The sequence below is a fragment of the Sorex araneus genome, chromosome 2, assembly GCF_027595985.1.
Source record: "Sorex araneus isolate mSorAra2 chromosome 2, mSorAra2.pri, whole genome shotgun sequence".
Lineage (NCBI taxonomy): Eukaryota > Metazoa > Chordata > Mammalia > Eulipotyphla > Soricidae > Sorex > Sorex araneus.
The window spans coordinates 234,973,023-234,998,988 of NC_073303.1; the positions used below are offsets into that span (position 1 = coordinate 234,973,023).

Consider the following 25,966-nt stretch of genomic DNA (forward strand, 5'->3'; position numbering starts at 1 on the left):
GGTTTTGTGTGAATCCTTCAATTCATTGGATTATGTCTCTGAAATATGTGCTTGATATATGTATTGTGTATGCGTGCCAACAAATGAGTCAGAGGAAATAATCTTGACAGTGGTTATATATGGGGATCACATGAGCCCCTGGGGGCTGCCGGATATTCCAAGTTGCCACACGGAGAAACTTTACACATGGGGGACGGAGAAAGTAGCATGAGACAAGCGGGTTAATGATGAAATGGGGACACATAGGGCAACAATGTCGGGAAGGGCCCTGGTGGGTTGAGGAACACTCATCCAATAACTGACACTGTGACGATAAAGTATCTGTTTGCAAACTATATTGGTCAATAGGAGAACGAGAGTGAGTGAGCAAGAGTGAGAGTGAGAGTGAGAGTGAGACGGGGAGTGAGATTGAGAGCGAGAGCTAGAGAGAGAGAGAGAGGGAAATATAGGGGGGGAAGTGCTGGGGCCATGGGTTAGTGGGAGGGAAACTGGGGACATTGGTGGTGGGAAATGTACACTGGTGGAAGGAACAGTAGATAACTGAGACTCAACACTCAACAACTTTGTAACTGTGTACCTCACAGTGATTCAATTAAAATAAATTTACCAAAAAGAAAAAGAGAGAAACTCATCTAGAAAACAAGTTTCCAGCTGGTGGTCATCGAAAGGACACACATCACTTGCATGTAGACTGCACATGCACACATGTGTCAATTTAGAGCGATTCACGTGGAAGGCTTTCTCTGTGTAAAGAAGACAAAATACACAAGGGATTGTGGCAAATTTATTAACTCTATGAAGAGAGAAGAAACCATCACTACACACAGCATCACAGATGAGCCTGATAGAGACTCAGCTCTGAGGTAGATCCTTGAGAGATCAGCAGAGCCCAGTAACCCCACTCCACATCATGTGTGTAGTAATCAAAGCTTTAGATGAAATCATTATCTTCTCGATATGCTTGGTCTCTGGCTGGACAGAACTGGTCCCGAAAGTCAAAGTGAAAAGAACTGGGTACTATGATGATGACTGCTTATTAGACTTGCACTTATCTTTGAGGTCAGCTTTCATAACTGTGTTATTTTCATGTGTCTTAATATCTAAATGAGATATTACTACCTTATTTCCTTTTACTTCAGACAGTGATATATCAAAATCCACAAGATTACTTTCTAGGAAAAAGAAGTGTTAGTAAGAGCATGCATATTTGGGTAGAAAATGTAGTGAAAACAGTTCAGACAACTGGGTAGAGTTCAAGAACAACCAAGATGGGGCTGGACAGTGTGGGTAGGGGGCCTGCTTTTGCAACAGTTTGATTCTCTACATTCCAAAGGGTCCCCTGAGCCTGCAAGAACTAAGGGGTAAATGCATGACTCAGTTTCACATCTCTGCCTCACACACAGAAATCGGAAAAACTACAACACATGTTTTGAAGTAAAAAAATACTATTGGATCTTAAAGACTTTTTAAGAACCATTCACTCTGGCCCCTTCTTGAAATTTCCCAGGTCATTTCTCAGATGAATTTGTGTCCCACTTAATTATTCTCTATAGAGAGTTTGCCTTTAAAAATTCAACTGAACATGTGTTATAGTGAAGGTTTCACCTAGGAAATGAAGTAGAGAACCTGAAGAATCAATATTTCAACAATGACCCATGCTTGGAAACTTGGCACAAATGGTGATGGGGGAGGGCAGCTCGGATATGGAAGGAACCTCTCTGACAAAGATATTTGGAATTGATGACTCTGGACAAGAACTGAGTGCTGAATGGAGGTAAAGGGACAAAAATGATAATCTCTCGGGAGTGAAGGGAGGATGGGGGCAAAGTGCTTTCCATAGAGGCAGACTGGAGCAGCGCGGGGCAAGGCAGGAAGGAAACTGTGGACTTTGGTGCTGGGAGTCCTACACTGGTGAAGGCACAGGTGATGGAACATTTTATCACTGAAACCCCCAAACGAACAACTTTGTATATGTTGTATGTATATGTGTAACAACTGTGTATCTCACAGTGATTCAATAAAAATTAAAAAACAACCAACAACCCCCACCCACCCACAGAAGTTGCTACAATTCGGTGATAGGGAAAGATACCTCAGCAAATTTTATTCTTATGAAATGATTCAGCTGGGAAAAGGTGGTAAGAAGGCAAAGAAAATACAGAAAAAGGAGACAGTGTGGGGGGTTGGTTGGAGTGATTGCACAGTGGGTAGGGCGTTTGCCTAGCAGGCGGCCACCGGGGTTCGATTTTCAGCATCCCATATGGTCCCCGGATGGTGCCAGGAGTAATTTATGATTTAAGAGCTAGGAGTAACCCCTGTGCATCGACAGGTGTGATCCAAAAAATGGAAAAAATAAAGGAGACAGTGGTATTCTTTTCATGGTCGTCAGGGAATTTCACTGATATGGGGCATTGACAGAGCTCCTGGTGGAGGCTGAAGACAACATGTTTGTGTGTGAACCAAGTGTACTGAGGTCAGAGTAGGCTTGATAGTGCCCTGAGGAACTAGAGTGTCTCAGTTGCTGAAGTTAAAGAATGTGAATCCTGTTGCTATGTGAAGATGAATGATGACTAGGGTAGGAGCCTACCTTGAGGGTGGGAGTCCTGTCTTATTCCTGAGAGCCCGGTGTCAGGAGCTTCCTCAGCTGTAGGATGAGTCTTTTTGTCCTCATGAGTGAGTCTCAGAGTTCCCCAGATTTAAGCATATTCTCCTCGATCTCTTGAATTGATGAATTTCTGGTCCCTGTATGTGTGATTCTCCTCAGAAAATGTAAGAATTTCTGTGAAGTGCTCTCTCTCTACCCCTCTCTCTCACTCTCTCTCTCTCTTGTGCATGCACACGCCACCAGGTGAATGTTCTTAGCTTTGATTCTCAATGTTTTTCCCACACTCTTCATTATTATTGACCTCACCTGGGTGGGCATCCTGAGTCTCCTTTGGACATCTGGATTCTTCTTTGAATGCAGATAGTGGAGACTAAAACCCTGAGCCCAGACTAGTTAAGCAGGAGGGAGAGAAACACCGTCATCCAGCCAGAATTAGGAATTAACCCCACATCAACACAGATCCTTGGCTTCCAACACACATGGAGTCACAATGAGAAACAGCGATGCGATCTTCTATGCTCTCTCAGTCTACTAATTACACTCAGCTCCCTCTTGGTAGCTCAGTCCCTGAACCTGGCTGCCCCACGGGGAAACACTCCCCTACCAAGAGGAATTCTTTCTTTTTTTTTTTAATAGTTTATTTTTAATTAGAGAGTCATCGTGAGGGTACAGTTACAGATCCATACATCTTTATGCTCATGCTTCCCCCATACAAAGTTCGATAACCCATCCCTTCACCAGTGCCCATTCTCCACCACCCGCAAACCCAACATCCCTCCCCCCTCCCCAGACCCGTCTCCCCCCACCCCACCCTGCCACTATGGCAGGGAATTCCCTTTTGTTCTCTCTCTCTGATAAGGTGTTGTGGTTTGCAATAGAGGTGTTGAGTGGCCATTGTGTTCAGTCTCTAGTCTGTATTCCGCCCGCCTCACCCTTCCCCCACATGACCTCCAACCACATTTTACTTGGTGGTCCCTTCCCTGAGTTACCCAGAATGAGAGACCAGCCTCCAAGCCATGGAAACAATCTCCTGGTACTTATTTCTACTATTCTTGGGCGTTAGTCTTATAGTCTATTATTCTATATTCCACAGATGAGTGCAATCTTTCTATGTCTGTCTCTCTCTTTCTGACTCATTTCACTTAGCATGATACTCTCCATGTTGATCCACTTATATGCAAACGTCATGACCTCATTTTTTCTAACAGCTGCATAGTATTCCATTGTATAGATGTACCAGAGTTTCTTCAACCAGTCATCTGTTCTAGGGCACTCGGGTTTTTTCCAGATTCTGGCTATTGTAAACAGTGCTGCGGTGAACATATAAGTGCATATGTCACTTTGACTATACTTTTTGGCTTTTCTGGGATATATTCCCAGCAGTGGTATTGCTGGGTCAAATGGGAGCTCAACCTCTAGTTTTTTGAGAATCGTCCATACTGTTTTCCAAAAGGGCTGAACTCGCTGGCATTCCCACTAGCAGTGTAGAAGGGTCCCTTTCTCCCCACATCCTCTCCAACAGCGGTTGCTTTTGTTCTTTTGGATGTGTGCTAGTCTCTGTGGTGTGAGGTGGTATCTCATGGTTGTTTTGATCTGCATCTCTCTGACGACTAGTGATGTAGAGCACTTTTTCATGTGCTTTTTAGCCATTCGTATCTCTTCCTTGGTAAAGTTTCTGTTCATTTCTTCGCCCCATTTTTTGATGGGGTTGGATGTTTTCTTCTTGTAGAGTTCAACCAGTGCTTTATATACCCTTGATATCAACCCCTTATCTGATGGGTATTGTGTAAATATCCTTTCCCATTCTGTAGATAGTCTTTGTATTCTGGTCACTGTATCTCTTGCGGTGCAGAAGCTTTTTAGTTTAATGTAGTCCCATTTGTTGATCTCTGTTTTTACTAGATTGCTTAGTTCTGTGTCATCTTTGAAGATACCTTTATCTTCAATATCCTGGAGGGTTTTGCCGACCTTGTCTTCAATGTACCTTATGGTTTGTGGTCTAATGTTGAGGTCTTTAATCCATTTTGATCTGACTTTTGTGCATGGTGTCAGGTCGAGTTCTAAGCCCATTTTTTTGCATGTGATTGTCCAGTTGTGCCAGCACCATTTGTTAAAGAGACTTTAAGAGGAATTCTTTCTTTTTTATAATTTATTTATTTTTAATTAGAGAATCACCGTGAGGGTACAGTTACAGATTTATACACTTTTGTGCTTATATTTCCCTCATACAAAGTTCGGGAACCCATCCCTTCACCAGTGCCCATTCTCCACCACCCGTAAACCCGGCGTCCCTCCCACCCTCCCCAATCCCATCTCCCCCCCACCCCACCCTGCCACTGTGGCAGGGCATAAGAGGAATTCTTTCTAATGAGTGTCTATTCCCCTTGGGAGCTCATCAGAGAACTCAAGTGTTCTTCCTCTTGCTCCACAAGTTACCTCCTCCTCACGTCTCTAAATCTCCAGGCCCTACTTGGGTGTAATTTTTCTCCACAAATCAGCTGAAGAACGCATCTGGATTAAGTCCTTCGATGCTTCAAAGCATTGTTTTTTTGGTGAGGACAAAGCTTCATGTCCCTGTAGAAATTTTGTCTACAATAGCAGGACATCCGAGTCATGTCAGAACAAAACTGGGGCCTGCATTAGGTGTTTTTTGTGGCATCTATGACAGAAACAATGAAGAGAGGCTTGAGGGATAGTACAGCAGGAGGGAGTTTGCATTGCTTGCGGCTTACCCCGGTTCAAACCCGGCATGCCATAGGGCCCTCTGAGCACTGCCAGGAGTAATTCCTGAGTGCAGAACCAGGAGTAACCCCGAACATTTCTAGGTATGATGCAAAGATAACACGAAGTCACAAGGTATTTCGTTCTTCAAAATTACAAGAGTAAAACATTCCTTACTTTTATTTTTGGCTTAATTTCCCAACAAATGCAGTCAATTTAACGTCCTTATATGAACCTCTAAACTTATTCCTTGAAAGTCTTGTCCCAAAAATCTTTTAGCGGGACAGAGAGAAATAAGGTGCTGGTGTTAAAAATTTGAAAAAGATGCACTTGAACCATCACTTGTATCACTTGTCATCCTGTTGATATTCCATTTGCTCGAGCAGGAGCCAAAGATGTCTCCATTCGTCCCTGTCGTGTGCTACTGTAGCCCAGTTGTATCTGCCTGCTCACTTGAACCATAATGTCCAAAAGAAGAAAGAGAGAGACAAAGAGAGAGACAGAGAGATAGAGAGATACAGAGATAGATACAGAGAGACAGAGACAGAGGAAGAGAGAAGAGAAGTATCTTACAAAGAGGTAGACTGACTGGGGTTGGCAGGAGGAAACTGGAGTCATTGTTGTTGGGAATTGGACACTGGTGGAGGGATGGAGTGTGGAATTTTGTGACTGAAATCCAATCATTAACCACTTTGTTATGTATAACATTTAATGTCATGTGGCCACAGGAGCGTTCTCCTGGAATTCTAAAATTTTAATCATTAGGGTTTGGAGAGATCTCTACAAAGAGCTGCTCAGTTCTGAGATTCTTCTTTGTGTCTCTGGATCATGGCCATTTAGGAGCTTAATATGTAGCCAGGGGCAGCTTGTGGGTGTCATCTCAGAGTCCCATTGGGAAGGGGGAAAGAGAGGGACTAAACCAGGGAATCCTTAAGGCTTATTCCTGCCTGTGAATCAGGCTTCATTCCTGATGGGCTCATGCGACCACCTGGGATTCTGTGGATCGAACCTGCATCAGCTGAATTCTGCAGATGCTGATCTGTCCAGCCTCTAAAGAAATGCGCTGTGTATAGAAATGAGGCTAAGGAGGACTGGCCCATGGAAAGAAGCTTATCACAAATGGGAGCAAGTGGTGCAGCTAGGAGAAAGAAGGAACCACTATGACAAGGAGAGTTGGAAATAATCACGGTGGAAAAGAACAGGACGTTGAGAGGAGGTAAGGGGATATTCATGTTACCCTTCACAACACTATTGCATATAGTGCCTAAAAGTTAAAAAAGGGAGAAAGGGAAAGGAAGGAGAGAGATAGGGAGAGAGAGAGGGAGAGGGAGCGAAAGAGGGACAGGGAGGGAGAGAGAGGGAGGGAGAGAGAGGGAGAGAGAAGGAGAGGGGAAAGAAGAGAGAGAGGGACAGGGAGGGAGAGACAGGGAGAAGGAGATAGAGAGACGGAGGGACTGAATGGGAGATATTTGGAGAGGGAGAAGGAGAGAGGGAGAAGAAGAGTGAGAGCATGAGGGAGGGAGATGGAGGGGAGAGAGGGAGAGGGGGAGAGAGAGAGGGGAGAGAGAGGGAGAGAAGTCTCAGCTATAGAGGCAGACTGGGAGTGGTGGCGGAAAGGAAACTGGGAACATAGTTGGTGGGAAATGTGCAATGGTGAAGGGACGAAAGTTGGAACATTATAGTCTAAAACCCAACCATGAACAACTTTGTAATTGTGTATCTTACAGTGATTCAATGAAAAAATTTGAAAAACGAAATGCACTATGACATCATTTGACGTTACAAACACATAGAGACACACACTTCATACCATGGTTTTGTGTGACTCCTTTAATTAATGGAATTATGTCTCTGAAATATGTGCTTGATATATGTATTGTGTATATGTCTCAACAAATGAGTCAGAAGGAAATCATCTTGACAGTGCTTATATATGGGGATCACAAGAACCTCTGGGGGCTCCCGGATATTCCAAATTACCACAATGGAGAAATTTCACACATGGGGCTAGGGAGAAAGCAGCTTGAGACAAGTGGGTTAATGAGATGGGGACACATAGGGGAACAATGTCGTGAAGGGCCGTGGTGGGTTGAGAAAACCTCATCTAATAACCTGACACTGTGACAATAAAGTGTCTGTTTGCAAACCATAATTCCCAAAAGGAGAGCGAGATCGAGTGAGCGAGAGAGAGAGAGAGAGAGAGAGAGAGAGTGAGAGCAAGAGGGAGAGCTTGTGTGAGAGAGCAAGTGAGCGAGAGCTTGAGGGGGGGAAGGGTTAGGGTGGGGGAAACTGGGGATATTGGTGGTGGGAGATGTACACTGATGAAAGGACTGGTGTTGGAACATTAGATAACCGAAACTCAACCCTAAACAACTTTGTAACTGTGTACCTTACAGTGATTCAATTCAAAATAAATTATTCAAAAAGAAAAAGAGAAAAAAACTCACTAGGAAACAAGTTTCCACCTGGTGGTCATCGATGCCCCAGAGCTGTCCTAGCTGGGTGAAATCCAGGCTTGGAAGGACACACATCACCTGCATGTAGATTCCACATGCACACATGTGTCAATCTAGAGTGATTCACGTGGAAGTGTTTTTCTGTGTAAAGAAGACAAAATACACGAGGGATTGTGGCATATTTATCAATTCTATGAAGAGGGAAGAAACCATCACTACATACAGCCTCACAGATGATCCTGATAGAGACTCAGCTCTGTGGTAGGCCCGCGAGAGCCCAGCACAGCCCAGAAACACCCCTCCACATCATGTGTGTAGTAATGAAAGCTTTAGATGAAATAACAATCTTCTCAATGTGCTTGGTCCCTGGGTGGACAGAACTTGTTCCGAATGTTCAAGTGAAAAGAAATGGGTACTATGATGATGATTGCTTGTTAGCACTTACACTTATCTTTGAGGTCAGCTTTCATAACTGTCTTATTTTCATGTGCCTCAATGTCTAAATGAGATATTACTACCTTATTTTCTTTTATTTCAGACAGTAATATTTCAAAACCCACAGGGTTACTTTCTAGGAAGAAGAAGTGCTAAGAAAGAGCATTCATGTGTGGGTAGAAAATCTAATGCAAACAGTTCAGACAACTGTTTGGTTAGAGTTCAAGACCAACCAGGATGGGGCTGAACAGTGGGTAGGGGGCCTGCCTTGCAACAGCTCAATTCTCTGCACGCCAAAGGGTTCCCTGAGCCTGCCAGAACTAAGCCTTGAGCATCACCATGTGTGGTCCCCAACTCTTCCAAAGCCATCAAAGAGAAAAGCTGATATTTGAAAGAGCCTAAAGCTTCATATGAGCAGCATACATAAAACAATTTGAAGGTAAGAGACTTGAAATTCTAGGCAATCAATTGAAATGTCTCCAATGTCGGAACAAACAATCCCAGGTACTTAGTCATGCTCAGCGCTTTAATTTCAGGAAAGTCTTCAGTGGAGGACAGTTGACTGTATTGCGATTCCCTGCATAAAAAGCGTTTTCAGGGCCCTCTTGATGTCCTTGTTCCGGAGGCTATAGATGAAGGGGTTCAGCATGGGGGTGACCACCGTGTACAGCACTGAGGCTAAGGCACTTAGATATGCTCTTTCACTCATTGCAGAACTCAGGTACACCCCCATGCCTGTGGCATAGAATAAGGAGACTACAAAGAGGTGGGAGGCGCAGGTGGAAAAGGCCTTGTACCTTCCCTGAGCAGATGCCACACCAAGGATGGAGGAAATAATCTTGTAATAAGAGTAAATAATACCGAGTAAAGGGCCACTGGCGAGGAAGAGAACAGCACAGAACACGACCAATTTATTCAAGAAAGTGTCGGAACAAGCAAGTTTTATCAGTTGGTCGAGATCACAGAAATAGTGAGGGATCTCCACCTTGATGCAGAAGGACAGACGCAAGGACACTAAGGCTTCCATGGAAGAATTCAAGAGACCTAGCACCCAGCACCCCAGGACCATCAGCCCACAGACACGGGGGTTCATGATGACCGTGTAGTGCAGGGGGTGGCAGATGGCCACAAAGCGGTCATAGGCCATGACGGTCAAGAGGAAGTCATCCAGGGTAACGAAGAGGATGAAAAAGAACATCTGAGTGATGCAGCCTTCGTAGCTGATGGCTTTTGTTTGCAGCAGGATGTTCTGCAGCATTTTAGGGACAATGGTGGAGGTGAAGCAGATGTCCACCAGGGACAGGTTGCAGAGGAAGAAGTACATGGGCGTGTGGAGGCGGGAGTCTGAGCAGGCGGCCAGGATGATGAGCAGGTTCCCCAAGACCGTGGTCAGGTACATGGACAGGAAAATCACATAGATGAGGGGCTGGACTTCCTGATCCTGGGAGAGTCCCAGGAGGAGAAATTCTGACATGTGGGTGTTGTTTTCCGCTGCCAGATTCTGTGTATAACTCCAAGAAAGGGAGACACGCATGACTCGATATCACCTCGCCTGCCTTACTCACAGACCTGAAAAACTACAAGACATGGTTTGAAGTCAAGAAATACTATTGGATATTGAAGAATTTTTAAGAACCATTCACTCATGCCCCTTCTTTAAATTTTCCAAGTAAACTCTTAGATGAATTTGCATCCCAACTCAACTATTCTCTCTAGAGATTTTGCTTTTAAATATTCAACTGAGCTCTCCACCAAGATGTAACCCCTGCGACCGCACGTGTGTAGCCTCTCCGCTGCTGAGTGAGCATGATTACAAGGCCATCTAAACTACTTTTGGCACCAGCAGTTTCTTGCAGAAATGTCTCTAGAATGGGAACTAAGCTGTGGCCCCATGCCGCCCTAGGAGGTGAAAGGTTTTCCTCTCCCCTTTTCCTTGCTATTTCGGCAGTGCGACCTCATATCTCTTCATTCTCAGCAATGGAAAAGAAATTATCAAATGCTTTCTTTTCAGCAGTTCTGATTCTGGGGGAGAAACTCCAAACAATAATAGTGAGTTTTTTGTTGAAATATTGATGTTACCAAAGTAAAGAGAAATTAAAGTGAAATTTATCAGCTACACCGGTGGGAGGGGTATTATGGGGGGGCTGGGAGGTGTACTGCGGTTTTATTTTATTTGGTGGTGGAATATGTGCACTGGTGAAGGGATGGTTGTTTGGGCATTGTATAACTGAGATATAAGCCTGAAAGCTTTGTAACTTTCCACATGGTGATTAAATAAAAAAATTCAACTGAACACGTGCAATATTGAAGGTTTCACCTAGGAACTGAAGTTGAGAACCTGAAGTATCAATATTTCTACAACGACCATGATTGGAAAGTTGCCACAAATATTGATGGGCGAGGGCAGCTGAAATAGAGAAGGAACCGCTATGATAAAGATAGTTGGAATAGATGACTCTAGATAAGAACTGAGAGCTGAAAGGATGTAAAGGGACTAACATGATAACCTTTTGGGTAAGAAAGGAGGGGTGCAAAGTGCTTTCCATCGAGCAGACTGGAGCAGAGGAGGCAGGGCAAGAGGAAAACGGGACTTTGGTGCTGGGAGTCGAACACTGGTGAAGGGACAGGTGATGGAATATTTTATGACTGAAACCCTCAAATGAACTATTTTGTATATGTTATATGGATATGTATAACAACTGTGTATCTCACAGTGATACAATAAATTAAAAAACAACCAACAACTCCCACTCACCCACCAAATTTTCTACAATTCAGTGACAGGGAAAGATACCTCAGCAAATTTTATTCTTATGAAATGATTTATCTGGGAACAGTGGTAGGAAGGGAAATAAACTAGAGAAAAAGGAGACAGTGGCTGGATTGGAGTGATAGCACAGCGGGTAAGCTCTTTGCCTTTCACGTAGCCGATATGGGTTCCATTCCCAGCATCCCATGTAGTTCCCTGTGCCCCGCCAGGAGTAATTACTGAGTGCAGAGCCAGGAGTAATCCCAGTGCATCGATGGGTGTGACCCAAAAAGAAAAAAAAAGGAGAGAGTAGTATTATTTAAATGGAAGTCAGGGAAGTCCATTGATTTGGGCATTGGACAAAGTACCTTGTGGAGGCTGGAGAGAACATGTTTGTGTGTTAGCCGAGTGTTCTGAGGCCAGAGCAGGCTAGATAGGGCCGAGGAACTTGGTGTTTCAGTTACTGAAGTGAAAGAACGTGAGTCATGTTGCTATGCGAATGGGAGTGATGACCAGGGTGGGGCCTACCTTGATGGCGTGAGTCCTCTCTCTTCCTTCGAATGTCCGGTGTGAGGAGATTACTCAGCTGTCAGCTGAGTCTTTTGGTCCTCACCTGTGAGTCTCAGGGTCCCCCAGAGTTAAGCACATTCTCCTCGATCTCTTGAATTGGTGAAGTTCTTGTCCCTTATATGTGTGATTCTTCTCAGAAAATGTAAATATTTCTGTGAAGAGCGAGCTCTCTCTACAGGCACACACAAGCTAACAGGTGACTGTTCTTAGCTCTGATTCTCAATTCTTTCCCACGCACATCATTATTATTGGCCTCACCTGACAGGATCCCGGAGTCTCCCTTGGACATCCGGATTCTTCTGTGAACGCAGATAGTGGGGACAAAATCCCTGACCCCAGGCCAGTTCAGCAGGAGGGAGAGAAACACTGTCATCCAGCCAGATATTGGAATTAAACCCACATCAACACAGATCTTTTGCTTCCAGCCTGTATGGAGTCACAATGAGAAAAGCGATGCAATCGTCTATGCTCTCTCAGTCCACTCATTACACTCTGCTCCCTCTTGGTACCTCAGCCCCTGAGCCAGGCTGCCCCATGGGAAAACACTGCAGGACAGAGAGGGATTCTTCCTAATGATTGTTTGTTCCCCTCGGGAGCTCATTTGAGAACTGAAGTTTTCTTGCTCTTGCTCCACAAATTACCTCTTCGCCACGTCTCTAAATCTCCAGGCCCTACCTGACTGTAATTGTTCTCCAAAAGTCAGCTGAAGAACGCATCTGCATTAAGTCCTTTGATGCTTCAAAGCATTGGCTTTTTGGTGCGGACAAGGCCTTATGGCGCCTGTAGAAATTTTCTCTACAATAGCAGGACATCTGAGTCATCTCAAAACAAAACTGGGGCCTGCAAGTGGTCGTTTTGTGGCATCTATGACGGAAACAATGAGGAGGGGCCAGAGCAGTAGGAAAGCATGGAGGGAGTCTGTCTTGCACGCGGCTTACCCAGGTGCAATCCCCGGCATTCCATAGGGTCCCCTGAGCACGCCAGGAGTAATTCCTGAGTCACAGCCAGGAGGAGCCCCTGAACATTGCTGGGTGTGATGCGAAATAGAACAAAAAACAAAGAATTTCATTGTTCAATATCATGAGAGAAAACCCTCCCTTATATATATTTTTTGACTTAATTTCCCAACAAATGAGTCCATTCAACATACCTTTATAAGCCCTGAACTTATTTCTAGGAAGTCTAGTCCCAATAATTCTTAGTGGGACAGAAGGAAATTAGGTGTTGGTGTCAAAATTTGAAAAAGCTGCATTTGAACCATAATTTCCAAAAGGAGAGAATGAGATAGAGAGGGAGAAACGGAGGGAGAGATAGAGATACGGAGAGAGACAGAAAAAGGGAGAGAGAAGAATATCTGCCATAAATGTAGACTGAAGGAGGTGTCAGAAGACAAACTGCGGTCATTGTTGGTGGGACATGTGCACTGTGGAGGGATGGAGAGTGGAATTGTGTGACAGAGACCTTATCATGAATCACTTTGTACTGTGTATATCACAGTGATTCAATAAAAAATAAATACAAATAAAAACAGGCAAATCTGTGTTTCTTGAGTCTGACGATTGAGAAATGGCTTTAAGTTGGGCCTGCCTGTGGCCAGCCACTCCACTAAGATAGAAAAGAACCCTGATTCCTCTGAGAGAAATTGAAGCCGGAAGTTCCCTGTTTTGGTTTCTCATCCAAGACTGACTGTGCTCAGGGATTACTCCTTGCAGTGCAAGAGGGTCCATATGTGGTGCCGCGGATAGGACCTGATCTGATGCTTACAGGCAAGTGCCCCCCACATCATGAACTATATCATTCTCTTACCCCAACCTGGGATGTTTTGGTATAGTTTCATGAGAGATTTTTCGAAGTTCTATCATCGGAAAATTCGATAATATGTTTTCGGAGTGACGGTGGTGGTGGTGGTGGTTTGAGTCACCACTGGCAGTGCTCAGGGCTTACTCCTGGCTCTGTGGTCAGGGGTCACCTCTAACAGGGGTCGAGGGACCAGGTGTGTGAGTGATTGATCAAGGATAAGCCCAATGAAAGGCAACTTTCCTAACCGATATAGTGCTCTCTTGCCTCAGAAAATGTTTCAGCCTCCCTGCGTTTTTGAGGGGCCACTTTAGTGATAATCAGGGTTTAGTCTGGGCTCTGTGCTTTGAATAACTCCTAAAAGGGTTTAGGGAACCTTATAGATGCTGAGGATCAATTTCAGGCTGGCCACAGGCAAGACAAATGCCCTCACAGCTGTGCTGTGTCTCTGCCCCCAGATAATGTGTGTCGTGTTTGTTTAATTTGCTTCTTGGTCCACACCTGTTGATGCTTAGGGCTTACTCCTTGCTCTGTACTCAGGAATTACTTCTGGAAGTGCTCGAGGAACCCTATAGGATTCTGCGGATCAAACCCGAGTCAGCCTCTTGCAAAGCCAATGCCCTCCACGCTGTACTATCGCTCTGGCAAATATATGTTTTTGAAATATCAAATACTGTGAAAATACAACCAAAAGCCGGGCGAATGTAGCAGATAAATATTTATTTACAAATATTTATGTAAGGGGACTATGGTTAAGCCACTCCAAACTTTAACATTCCTTTGCAATTCACAAGGAAGATTCTTTCTAAATAAAGAAGACAAAGGACTTGGGGAACTGCGGTCTGTTTATTATGAATTGTTTGAGGACAAAAGAAACCGTGGAAACAAACAACATCACAGATGACCTGATAGAAACTCAGCTCTGTGGTAGACCCGCAAGAACCCAGCATAGCCCAGAATCCCCCCTCTGACTGCACTCATTTGCGGAGTGTAGAGTAGCATCACATGAGGCTGACACCCAAGGACAGTAGATACAAGAGCCAGGGGGATTGCTCCATAGCTGTAAGCCTGCTTCATGAGCGGAGAGGAGAAGGAAGATGGAATAGAGAAGGGATCGTTAAGAAAATGATGGCTGGAGGAACCAGTTGGGATGGGAGATGCATGCTGAAAGTAGATGATGGACCAAACATGATGACCTCTCAGTGTCTGTGTTGCAAGCTATAATGCTCAAAAGTTGAGAGAGAGTATGGTTAATATTGTCTGCCATGGAGGCAGGGGGAGGTGGAAAAGGAGGGGGCATACCGGGGATATTGGTGGTGGGGAATGTGCACTGGTGGAGGGATAGGTGTTTGATCATTGTGAGATTGTAACCCAAACATGAAAGCTTGTAACTATCTCACGGTGATTCAATAAAATTAAAAAAAATAAAAAACCCCAAACCCTCCAAATCATGCGTGTAGTAATCAAAGCTTTAGAAGAAATCATGGTCTTCTCGATGTGCTTGGTCTCTGGCTGGACAGAACTGGTTCTGAATGTCCAAGTGAAAAGAAATGGGTAATATGATGATGACTGCTTATTAGCACTTTATCTCTGAAGTCAGCATTCATAATTGTCTTATTTTAATGTGTCTTAATATCTAAATGAGATATTACTACCTTATTTCCTTTAACTTCAGACAGTGATATTTCAAAATCCACAGAGTTACTTTCGAGGGAAAAAGAAGTGTTAGTAAGAGCATGCATGTTTGGGTAGAAAATCTAGTACAAACAGTTCAAACAAATTGGTAGAGTTCAAGAACAACGAAGATAGGGCTGGACAGTGGGTAGTTTGCCTGCTTTTGCAACAGTTTGATTCTCTGCACCTCAAAGGGTCCCCTGAACATGCCAGAACTAAGCCTTGAGCATCACCATGTGTGGTACCCTGTTGGATATCATTGGTTTGTCCTTTCCCCCTTGCCACTAGGAGCTTAGGCTTATCAGTCACACCCATCAAAGTGCTCCCAAGTCACTCCCATTCCTTTGTTTATCTGTAACTACTTCTACCAGTTTATCTGCTCTTCCTCTAATCAAACTCTGTTAATTGGTAAGGTCAGAACTTCCTAGGACACTGAATATTATAACATTGCCTTTCTCTCCTCTTTATGCCTTTTGAATAATTTACTTTAAAGCTATGTCTTTTTTGTATAGACACAAGAAGACAATATTATGTTTTTATAACTTGGGACTTAATTGGCCTCGAATATTTTTCCCTCCTGGGCATCTGCTTTCTCCACTTAAGCCTCAGTTGCCCTCAGTTCCTAGCACCCCAAAATCAAGGTCCCAACGAGGGACAGGAAGGATCCAGGGCAAGCGGTGAGTTATGTGCTACCCTGGCATCGAGATGGGCCTGGCCAAAGTGCCTAATTCTTAACTATAATTTAAGAGCTTGATCATAGACAAATGCTGTCATGATCCAAAAGTAATGATGAGACTAGGACCCTGCTAGGGATAGGAAAGACTGTTCTGGCCTGAGCACTGTAGTCTGAGATTGAGATGGCCCCAGGAGAGCAATTCTATAAGCTTTAATGCATCTCTTATTGTGTCCATACAAAATGATTAATATTTTGAATTCTTATATGTTTGCTGGCTGAGGAGAAGAGAAACACATTCATGGGACTCTGCCCTTGGGTGGATCCTCCTGCTGAAAGAGAATTAAGTCCTAGGAGAAATATCCCCTGAGGGAAAGGAACCTTACCCTATTGCTGACCACACCTATGTGTATGCCCCAACCCCCTCATGCTGTGGAGATTTAACTAGGCTGTAAGAGTGGGTTGGGGGCCAGATCCACAGATCGAGAGAGAGACCGAGAGCCGGGAGAGAGGCAGAGAGAGAGAGAATGAAGTAGGATGGGGGAGGAAGAAGAGGAGGAGAGTTCCAGAGGAGAGTGTATAGAGGGAAGATAGGAATAAACTGCAAGTGAGACCAACCATCTTGGCTCCGTTCCTTCCTTCGCCTGCCACATCATCGCCATCAACCTCCCCGGGGTGGAGAAGCGGCCGGAGACTACCAAACTCAGGTGGCGGGAGAGACAGCGCTGCTGCCCTAGGCCCTGTGCCTGGCTCGGTGCGGTGAGGCGTCCCTTCCCTCGCCTGCGCCTTTTCTTTTTATTTTTACACAGTACCCAACACCTCAAAAACTATCAAAGAGAACAAGTGATATTAGAAAGGGCCTAAAGCTCCATATGAACGGCATACATAAAACAATTTGAAGTAAGAGACTTGAAGTTCTAGGCAATCAATTGAAATGTCTCAAATGTCTGAAAAAAATCTCCAGTACTTAGTCAAGCTCAGAGCTTTGATCCCAGGAAATTCTTCGGTGGAGGACAATTGACCATTTTGCGGTTCCCTGCACAAAAAAACGTTTTCAGGGCTCTCTTGATATCCTTGTTCCGGAGACTGTAGATGAAGGGATTCAGCATGGAGGTGACCACTGTGTACAGCACCGAGGCCACAGCACTTGGGTATGCTCTTTCACTCACTGCGGAGCTCAGGTACACCCCCATGCTTGTGACATAGAACAAGGACACCATGGAGAGGTGGGAGGCACAGGTGGAAAAGGCCTTGTACCTGCCCTGAGTAGATGCCACGCCGCGGATGGAGGAAATGATCTTGGAGTAAGAATAAATAATACCGAGTAAAGGACCCCCGCCTAGGAGGATAATAGCACAGTACATGACCAGGTTATTCAGGAAAGTGTCAGAACAAGCCAGTTTTATCAGTTGGTTGAGTTCACAGAAAAAGTGAGGGATTTCCACCTTGGGGCAGAAGGACAGACGCAAGGACACTGAGACTTCCATGGAGGAATTTAAGATACCCAGCAGCCAGCACCCCAGGAGCAGCAGCCCACAGAGGCGGGGGTTCATAATGACTGTGTAGTGCAGGGGGTGGCAGATGGCCACAAAGCGGTCATAGGCCATCACGGTCAAGAGGAAGTCATCCAGGCTACCAAATAGGTTGGAAAAGAATATCTGGGCGATGCATCCTTCGTAGCTGATGTCTTTTCTTTGCAGGAGGATGTTCTGCAGCATCTTGGGGACAATGGTGGAGGTGAAGCAGATGTCCACCAGGGACAGGTTGCAGAGGAAGAAGTACATGGGCGTGTGGAGGCGGGAGTCTGAGCTGGCAGCAAGGATGATGAGCAGGTTTCCCAATATCGTGGTCAGGTACATGGACAGGAAGATCACATAGATGAGGGGCTGGACTTCCAGCTCCTGGGAGAGTCCCAAGAGGAGAAACTCTGACATGTGAGTATTGTTTTCCGATGCTAAAGTCCGGGTATAATTCCAGGAAAGGGGGACACGCATGACTCAGTATCACCTTGCCTGCCTTACTCACAGATCTGAAAAACTACAATGCATGTTTTGAAGTTAAGAAATACTATTGGATCTTGAAGACTTTTAAAGAACTATTTACTCATGCTCGTTCTTAAAATTTCCCAGGTCATCTCTTAGATGAATGTGTGTCCCAACTAAATTATTCTGTATAGAGTTTGCTTTTAAAAATTCAACTGAAGGGGCTGGAGCAATAGCACATAGGGCGTTTGCCTTGCACACGGCCGACACAAGTTCGATTCCCAGCATCTCATATGGTCCCCTGAGCACCGCCAGTGGTAATTCTTGAGTGCAGAGCCAGGAGTAACCCCTGTGCATTGCCAGGTCTGACCCAAAAAGCAAAGAAAAAATCAACTGAAGATGTGCCATATGAAAGAAAATGAAGTTAAGAACCTGAAGTATCAATATTTCTACAATGATCCATGCTTGGAAACTTGCCACAAATGGTGATGGGGAGGCTAGCTGGGATAGAGAAGAAATCACTCTGACAAATATAGTTGGAATAGATGACTGTGGACAAGAACTGAGTGCTTAAAGGAGGTACAGGGACAAACATGATAACCTTTTGTGTAAAGGAAGAGGGGAGCCAAGTGCTTTCCAAAGGCTGACTAGGGCAGCGTGAGGGAAGGGCAGGAGGGAAACTGGGGACTATAGTTCTGGGAGTCGAAGACTGGTGAAGAGATAGGTGATGGAATGTTTTATCACTGATAAACCCCAAATGAACCTCTTTGTATATGTTATATGTATAAGTCTAACAACTGTGTATCTCACAGTGATTCAATAAAAATTTAAAAACAACCAAAAACTCTCCCCCCACCCACCAAAGTTTCTACAGTTGAATGACTGGGAACGATACCTCAACATATTTTATTCTTAAGAAATGTTTCTGCTAGGTACTGGTGGTATGATGGAAAAGAAAATAGAGAAAAAGGAAACAGTGGTGGTGGGGGGGCTGGATTGATAGCACCGCGGGTAGTGTGTTTGCCTTGCATGCGGCCAACCTGGGTTCGATTCCCAGCATCCCATGTGGTTCCCTGTGCACCGCCAGGAGTAATTACTGAGTGCAGAGCCAGTAGTAACCCCTGAGCATCGCCAGGTGTGACCCAAAGAGCAGAAAAATGGTGGTATTGTTTTCATGGACATCAAGGGTAGTCGACTGACAGGGGACATTGGACCAGTGCCTGGTGGAAGCTGGAGAGAACATGTTTGTATGTGAGCCAGGTGTCATGAGGCCAGAGCAGGCTTTATAGGGCCCCGGGTAACTTGGGTGTTTCAGTTGCTAAAGTGAAAGAACGTGAATCATGTTTCTATGGGAAGGTGAATGATGACTAGGGTAAGAGCCTACCTTGAGGGCGGGAGTCCTCTCTCTTTCTGCTGAGTACCTGGTGTGAGGAGATTCCTCAGCTGCAGGATGAGTCTTTTGGTCCTCAAGAGTGAATCTCAGGGCCCCACAGAATTAAGCACATTCTCCTTGATCTCTTGAATTGATAAATTTCTGGCCCCTGTATCTGTGTTTCTCCTCGGAAAATGAAAGAATTTCTCTGAAGTGCTCTCTCTCTCTCTCAAACACACACACAAACACTCACACACTAACAGTGGAATGCTCTTAGCTTTGGTTCTCAATGTCTTTCCCAAACACCTCAGACTTATTATTGGCCTTACCTGAGTGGGCTTACCGAGTCTCCCTTGGACATCTGGATTCTTCTGTGAACGCAGGTAGTGCAGACAAAAACTCTGACCCCAGACCAGTTCAGCAGGAGGGAGATAAACACCACCATCCAGCCAGAATTAGGAATTAACCCCACATCAACACAGATCCTTTGCTTCCAGCCCACATGCAGTCACAATGAGAAACAACGATGCGATCTTCTAAGCTCTCTCCATCCACTCATTACACTCAGCTCCCTCTTGGTACATCAGCCCCTGAGCCAGGCTGCCCCATGGGGAAACACTCCTGGACAGAGAGGAATTCTTCCTAATGAATGTCTGTCCCCTCGGGAGCTCATTGGAGAACTGAAGTTTTCTTGCTCTTGCTCCACAAATTACCTCCTTGCCACGTCTCTAAATCTCAGGCCCTACTTGGGTGTAATTTTTCTCCACATATCAGCCGAAGAACACATCTGCATTAAGTCCTTTGTTGCTTGAAAGCATTGGCTTTTGGGTGGAGATAAGGCCTCATGGCACCTGTAGAAATTTTCTCTAGAATAGGAGGGCATCCAGTCATCTCAGAAGAAAACTGGGGCCTGCAAGTGGTGGCTTTTGTGGCATATATGAAGAAAACAATGAGGAGGGGTCTGAGCGATAAGACAGCAAGGAGGGAGTTTGTCTTGCATGTGGCCTATCCAAGTACAATGCTCGGCATCCTATAAGGTCCCCTGAGCAGTGCAAGGAGAAATTCCTGAGTGCAGAGCCAGGTGGAACCCCTGAACTTTGCTAGGTGTGATGCCAAGGACAAAAGAATGAAGAATTTCATTCTTCAATATCACAAGAGTAAACCCTCCCTATGTATATATTTTGACTTACTTTCCCAACCAAGGCAGTCCATTCATCATCCTTTTATGAGCCTTAGATTTATTTCTAGAAATTCTAGTTCCAATAATTCTTAGTGGGACAGAAGGAAATAAGGAGTTGGTGTCCAAAATTTAAAAGGCTACATTTAAATCATAATGCCCAAAAGGAGATATAGAGAGAGACATACAGAGGTAGGGAGTGAGGGAGAGTGAGACAGAGAGGGAGAGACAGAGATACAGAGATACAGAGACAGACAGAAAAAGGGAGAGAGAATATCTGCCACAGAGATAGACTGAAGGAGGTGGCAAGAGACAAACTGGGGTCATTGTTGGTGGGACATGTGCACTGTGGGGGGGATGAATACTAAATTGTGTGACTGAGATCCAATCATGTACCACTTTGTACTATGTATCTCACAGTAATTCAATAAAAACGAAATACAAATTAAAACAGGCAAAACTGCATTTGTTGAGTCTGATGATGGAGAAATGGCTTTGACGTGGGCCTGTGTGTGGCCAGCCACCCACACTGGGATTTAAAAGGACCCTGATTCCTCGGTGAGGAACTGAACCAAGGAAGTTTCACGTGTGGGATTCCCAAGCCTGACTCTGCTCAGGGATCACTCCTTGTGGTGTTGAGGGACAAGATGTAGTGCCATGGATGGGACCTGATCTGATGCTTACAGAGCATGTGCCAGCCCTCCACCCCCCATGACTTGTAGTTTCCTTCTCCCTACCCCGGATGTTTGGGTATTAGTTTCATGAGAGTTTTTTCAAAGTTCTAACATTGGATAACTCGATGTTTTCGGAGTGATGATGGTGGTGGTGGTTTGGGCCACCACTCGAAGTGCTCAGGGTTTACTCATGGCTCTGTGCTCAGGGATCACTCCTGACAGGGGTCAAGGGACCATATGTGTGAGGATCCCCGGCCACCAGGGCAGAAGCATAGTAAATGACCAGGTTATTCAGGAAAGTGTTGGAACAAGCAAGTTTTATCTGTTGGTTGAGTTCACAGACAAAGTGAGGGATCTCCATCACGGTGCAGAAGGACTGACGCAAGGACACTAAGACATCCATGGTAGAATTCAAGAGACCCAGCATTCAGCACCCCAAGAGCAGGTGCTCACAGAGGCGGAGGTTCATGATGACTGTGTAGTGCAGGGGGTGGCAGATGGCCACAAAGCAGTTATAAGCCATGACGGTCAAAAGGAAGTCATCTAGGCTACTGAAGAGGATGAAAAAGAATATCTGTGTGATGCAGATTTTGTAGTTGATGGCTTTCCTTTATATCTGGATGTTCACCAGCATCTTGGGGACAGTGGTGTAGGTGAAGCAGATGTCCACCAGGAACAGGTTGCAGAGGAAGAAGTACATGGGTTTTTGGAGGTGGGGGTCTGAGCTGGTGGTCAGGATGATGAGCAGGTTCCCCAAGACCATGCTCAGATACATGGATAGGAAGATCACATAGAGGAAGGGATGGACTTCGAGCTCCGGGAATGTCCCAGGAGGAGAAACTCTGACATGTGGGTGTCGTTATCACTGTCAGAGTTCGTGTATAACTCCAGGAAAGGGCGACATGCATGACTCAGATCACATTTCAGCCTTACTCACAGATATGAAAACTACAATGCATGTTTTGAAGTCAAGAAATACTACTGGATCTTGAAGAGTTTTTAAGAACCATTCCATCTTGTCCCTTCTTGAAATTTCCCAAGTCACTTCCTAGTTGAATTTGCATCGCAAATAAATTCTCTATAGAGAGTTTCCATAAGAAGGTTTTATGTCTATTTAAAAAACATTCTGAACTCACGCCATATTTTGGGTTTCACCTAAGAAATGAAGTTGATCCATGGCAAGCATCATTCTCAATTGGGAAAAACTGAAAGACTTCCCTCTAAGATCGGGCACAAGACAAGGTTGCCTGCTTTCGCCACTCCTATTCAATATAGTACTGGAAGTCCTGGCCATAGCAGTTAAACAAGAAAAAGATATCAAGGGCATACAGATAGGAAAGGAAGAGATCAAGTTATCACTATTTGCAGATGATATGATACTAAATTGGAAAACCCTAAAGACTCTACAGAAAAGCTCCTAGAAACAAGTCGATATAGTAAAGTGGCAGGCTACAAAATCTACACCCAAAAGTCTATGACTTTCTTATATACAAATAATGAAAGAGAAGAGACATTAAAAAACAATCCTGTTCACAATAGTACCTCAGAAAATCAAGTACCTTGGAATCAGCTTAACCAAACAGGTGAAGGACCTATATAAGGAAAATTGCAAAACACTACTTCAAGAAATAAAGGAGGACACTAGAAAATGGAGATACATCCCCTGCTCATGGATAGGGAGAATCAACATTATCAAAATGTCAATACTGCCCAAAGCAATATGCAAATTTAATGCAGTCCCTATCAGGATATACATGACATTTTCCAAAAAACTAGACAAAACACTCCTGAAAATTATATGAACAATAACCCCTCACGAATAGCTAAAGCAATCCTTGGAAAAAAGAAGATGGGTGGCGTCACCTTCCCCAACTTCAAACTCTACTACAAAGCAGTAGTAATTAAAACAGCATGGTATTGGGATAAAAATGAACCTGCAGACCAATGGTACAGATTTGAATATCCTGTCACAGACCCCCAAATATATGGCCACTTAATCTTTGACAAAAAAGCAAGAAATGCAAAGTGGAACAAGGAAAGCCTCTTCAACAAGTAGTTCTGGGAAAACTGGATAGCTACCTGCAAAAAAATGAACTCTGACCTTTGCCTAATGCCAGGCACAAAAGTCAGATCAAAGTGGATTAAAGACCTCAACATCAGACATGAATCTATAAGGTTCATAGAAGAAAATGTAAGGCAGAACTCTCCATGACATTGAAGCTAAAAGCATCTTTAAGGATGAAACAGCACTGACCATGCAAGTGGAAGCAAACATAAACCAATGGGACTACATCAAACTAAGAAGCTTCTGCACTTTAAAAGAAACAGTGACCAAAATACAGAAAGAGAAGCCCACAGAATGGGAAAGAATATTTACCCAATACCCATCTGATAAGGGATTAATATCAAGGATATACAAGACACTAGTAGAATTGTATAAGAAAAGAACCTCCAACCCCATCAAAAAATGGGGAGAAGAAATGAACAGAAGTTTCCTCAAAAAAGAAATACAAATGGCCAAAAGGCACATGACAAAAATGCTCCACATTGCTAATCATCAGGGAGATGCAAATCAAAACAACAGTGAGATATCATCTCACACCACAGAGACTGGCACACATTCAAAAGAACAAAAGCAACCAGTGCTGGCGTGGATGTGGGGAAAAAGGGATGTTCCTTCACTGTTAGTGGGAATGCTGACTGGTCCAGCCTTTCTGGAAAACAATATGGACAGTCCTTCAAAAACTAGAAATTGAGCTTCCATAGGACCCTGCAATACCATTTCTGGGAATATATCCCGAGGATGCAAAAAAGCACAGTAGAAATGACATCTGTACCTATATATTCATTGCAGCACTATTGGCAATAGGCAAAATATGGGAAAAACATACCTAATGCCCTAAAACAGGTGACTAGTTAAAGAAACGTTGGCACATCTACACAATGGAATACTATGCAGCTGCTAGGAGAGATGAAGTCATGAAATTTGCCTGTAAGTGGATGGACATGGAGAGTATTATGCTAAGTGAAATGAGTCAGAAAGAGAGGGACAGACATAGAAGGACTGCACTCATTTGTGGAGTGTAAAATAACATCACATGAGGCTTACACCCAAGGATAGAAGATACAAGGGCAAGGGGGATTGCCCCATAGCTTGAAGACTGCTTCATGAGCGGTGGGGAGAAGGCAGATGGAATAGTGAAAGGATAACTAAGAAAATGATGGCTGGAGGAACCAGGGATGGAAGATTCATGCTAAAAGTAGATGATGGACCAAACATGATGACCTCTCAGTGTCTGTGTTTCAAGCTATAATGCCTCAATGGGAAATATTGTCTGCCGTAGAGGGAGGGAGAAGGTGGGAAAGGGGCGATATACCCTGGATATTGGTGGTGGGGAATGTGCACAGGTGGAGGGATGGGTGTTTGATCATTGTGTGATTGTAACCAAACATGACAGCTTGCAACTATCTCACGGTGATTCAATAAAATTAAAAAAACAGAAATGAAGTTGAGAACCTGAAGTATAAATTTTTCTACAGTAAGCTACACTTGAGAACTTGCCACAGTGGGTAATAGGGAGAGGGCAGCTGAGATAGAGAAAGGACCACTATGATAGAGAGAGTTGGAGTTGATGACTCTGGACAAGAAGTGAGTGAAAGGAGGTAAAGGGACAAACATGATAACCTTTTGGATTAGGGAGGAGGGGGGCAAAATGCTTTCCATAGAGGCAGACTGGGGCAGCGGGAGGCAGGGCAGGAGGGAAACTGAGGACTTTGGTACTGGGGGTCGTACACTGTTGAAGGGACAGGTGATGGAACATTTTATCACTGACACCCCCAAACGAACAACTTTGTATGTTATATGTATATGCATAATAACTGTGTATCTCACAGTGATTCAATAAATATTACAGAACAACCAACAACCCTCACCCACCCACCCAAATTTCTACAATTTAGTGACAGGGAAAGAACCCCAGCAAATTTTATTCTTATGAAATGGTTCATCTGGGAACAGGTGGTATGAAGGAAAAGGAAATAGAGAAACAGCTACAGTGGACAGGACATGGTATTTTTTCCATAGACATCAACGGAGTCCATTGATGTGGGGGTATTGTAAAGAGTGCCTGGTGGAGGCTGGAGAGAACATGTTATGTGTGTCCTGAGGTTGGAGTAGGCGTGATAGGACCCAGAGAAATTTGGGTGTTTCAGTTGCTGAAGTGAAAGAACATGAATATGTTGCTATGCGAAGGAGAATGATGACTAGGGTAGGAGTCTACCTTGAGGACGGGAGCCCTCTCTCTTCCTGCTGAGAACCCGGTGTGAGGAGCTTTGTTGGCTGTAGGATGAGTCTTTTGTTCCTCACGAGTGAGTCTCAGGGTCCCTCAGAGTTAAGCACATTCTCCTCGATCTCTTGAATTGATGAAGTTCTGGCCCCTGTATGTGTGATTCTTCTCAGAAAATGTAAAAATTTCTTTGAGGTGCTCTCTCTCTCTCTCACATACACACAAACATGCTAATAGGTGAATGTTCTTAACTTTGATTTTGCAACAATGTTGCAATTTTACCGGGTAGTCAAAGGCACTTTACTTGGAGAATAAATATATATTTTTTGGGGAGGATCACAGGACTGTCTTCGGAGGTTTTGTGTTATGGCCTGCTGGAGAGCCACCTGTTCAACCTCCTTTTATTTATTAAATTAACATACAAACCAATCATATTCAGCCACATAGGCAAATATGCAAATCAACCAACGGAAACAGTAACCACCATTTAAAGTTACAGTAACCAAAACATAAATCGTTTACATCCAGGCCTAGCTAGGCCTGAGATTATGGGATGTTGTACACCAACATTTCCCCCTTTTTTGTTTAAAATGACCAGTAGTAAACAATACAAACATTTTCACAAATCTTTCTAGTAATACCTTAAGAAAATGTTAAGAAAATCTAACCTTATTTTACAGAAATTGTTTTTCACTTTACAATACAAAGTTTATAGACATTAAGCAATATTTCAGTTGGATCATTCCCAATTAATTGTCTAGTTCTTCTTCTTCCTTTAAAAATTATCTGAGATAT

At 44.2% G+C, this 25,966-nt stretch overlaps 2 protein-coding genes across 2 annotated transcripts; both read right to left on the reverse strand.

Moving 5' to 3' along the window:
• Positions 1 to 8,761: 8,761 nt before the first annotated feature.
• On the reverse strand, positions 8,762 to 9,691 carry LOC129401768 (putative olfactory receptor 7A2). Its single transcript, XM_055124621.1, has one exon. The coding sequence runs from the start codon at positions 9,689 to 9,691 to the stop codon at positions 8,762 to 8,764; it is 930 nt and encodes a 309-aa protein (XP_054980596.1).
• Positions 9,692 to 16,657: 6,966 nt separating this feature from the next.
• LOC129401769 (putative olfactory receptor 7A2) lies at positions 16,658 to 17,614 on the reverse strand. The gene has a single exon (XM_055124623.1). The coding sequence runs from the start codon at positions 17,612 to 17,614 to the stop codon at positions 16,658 to 16,660; it is 957 nt and encodes a 318-aa protein (XP_054980598.1).
• Between the last annotated feature and the right edge of the window lie 8,352 nt (positions 17,615 to 25,966).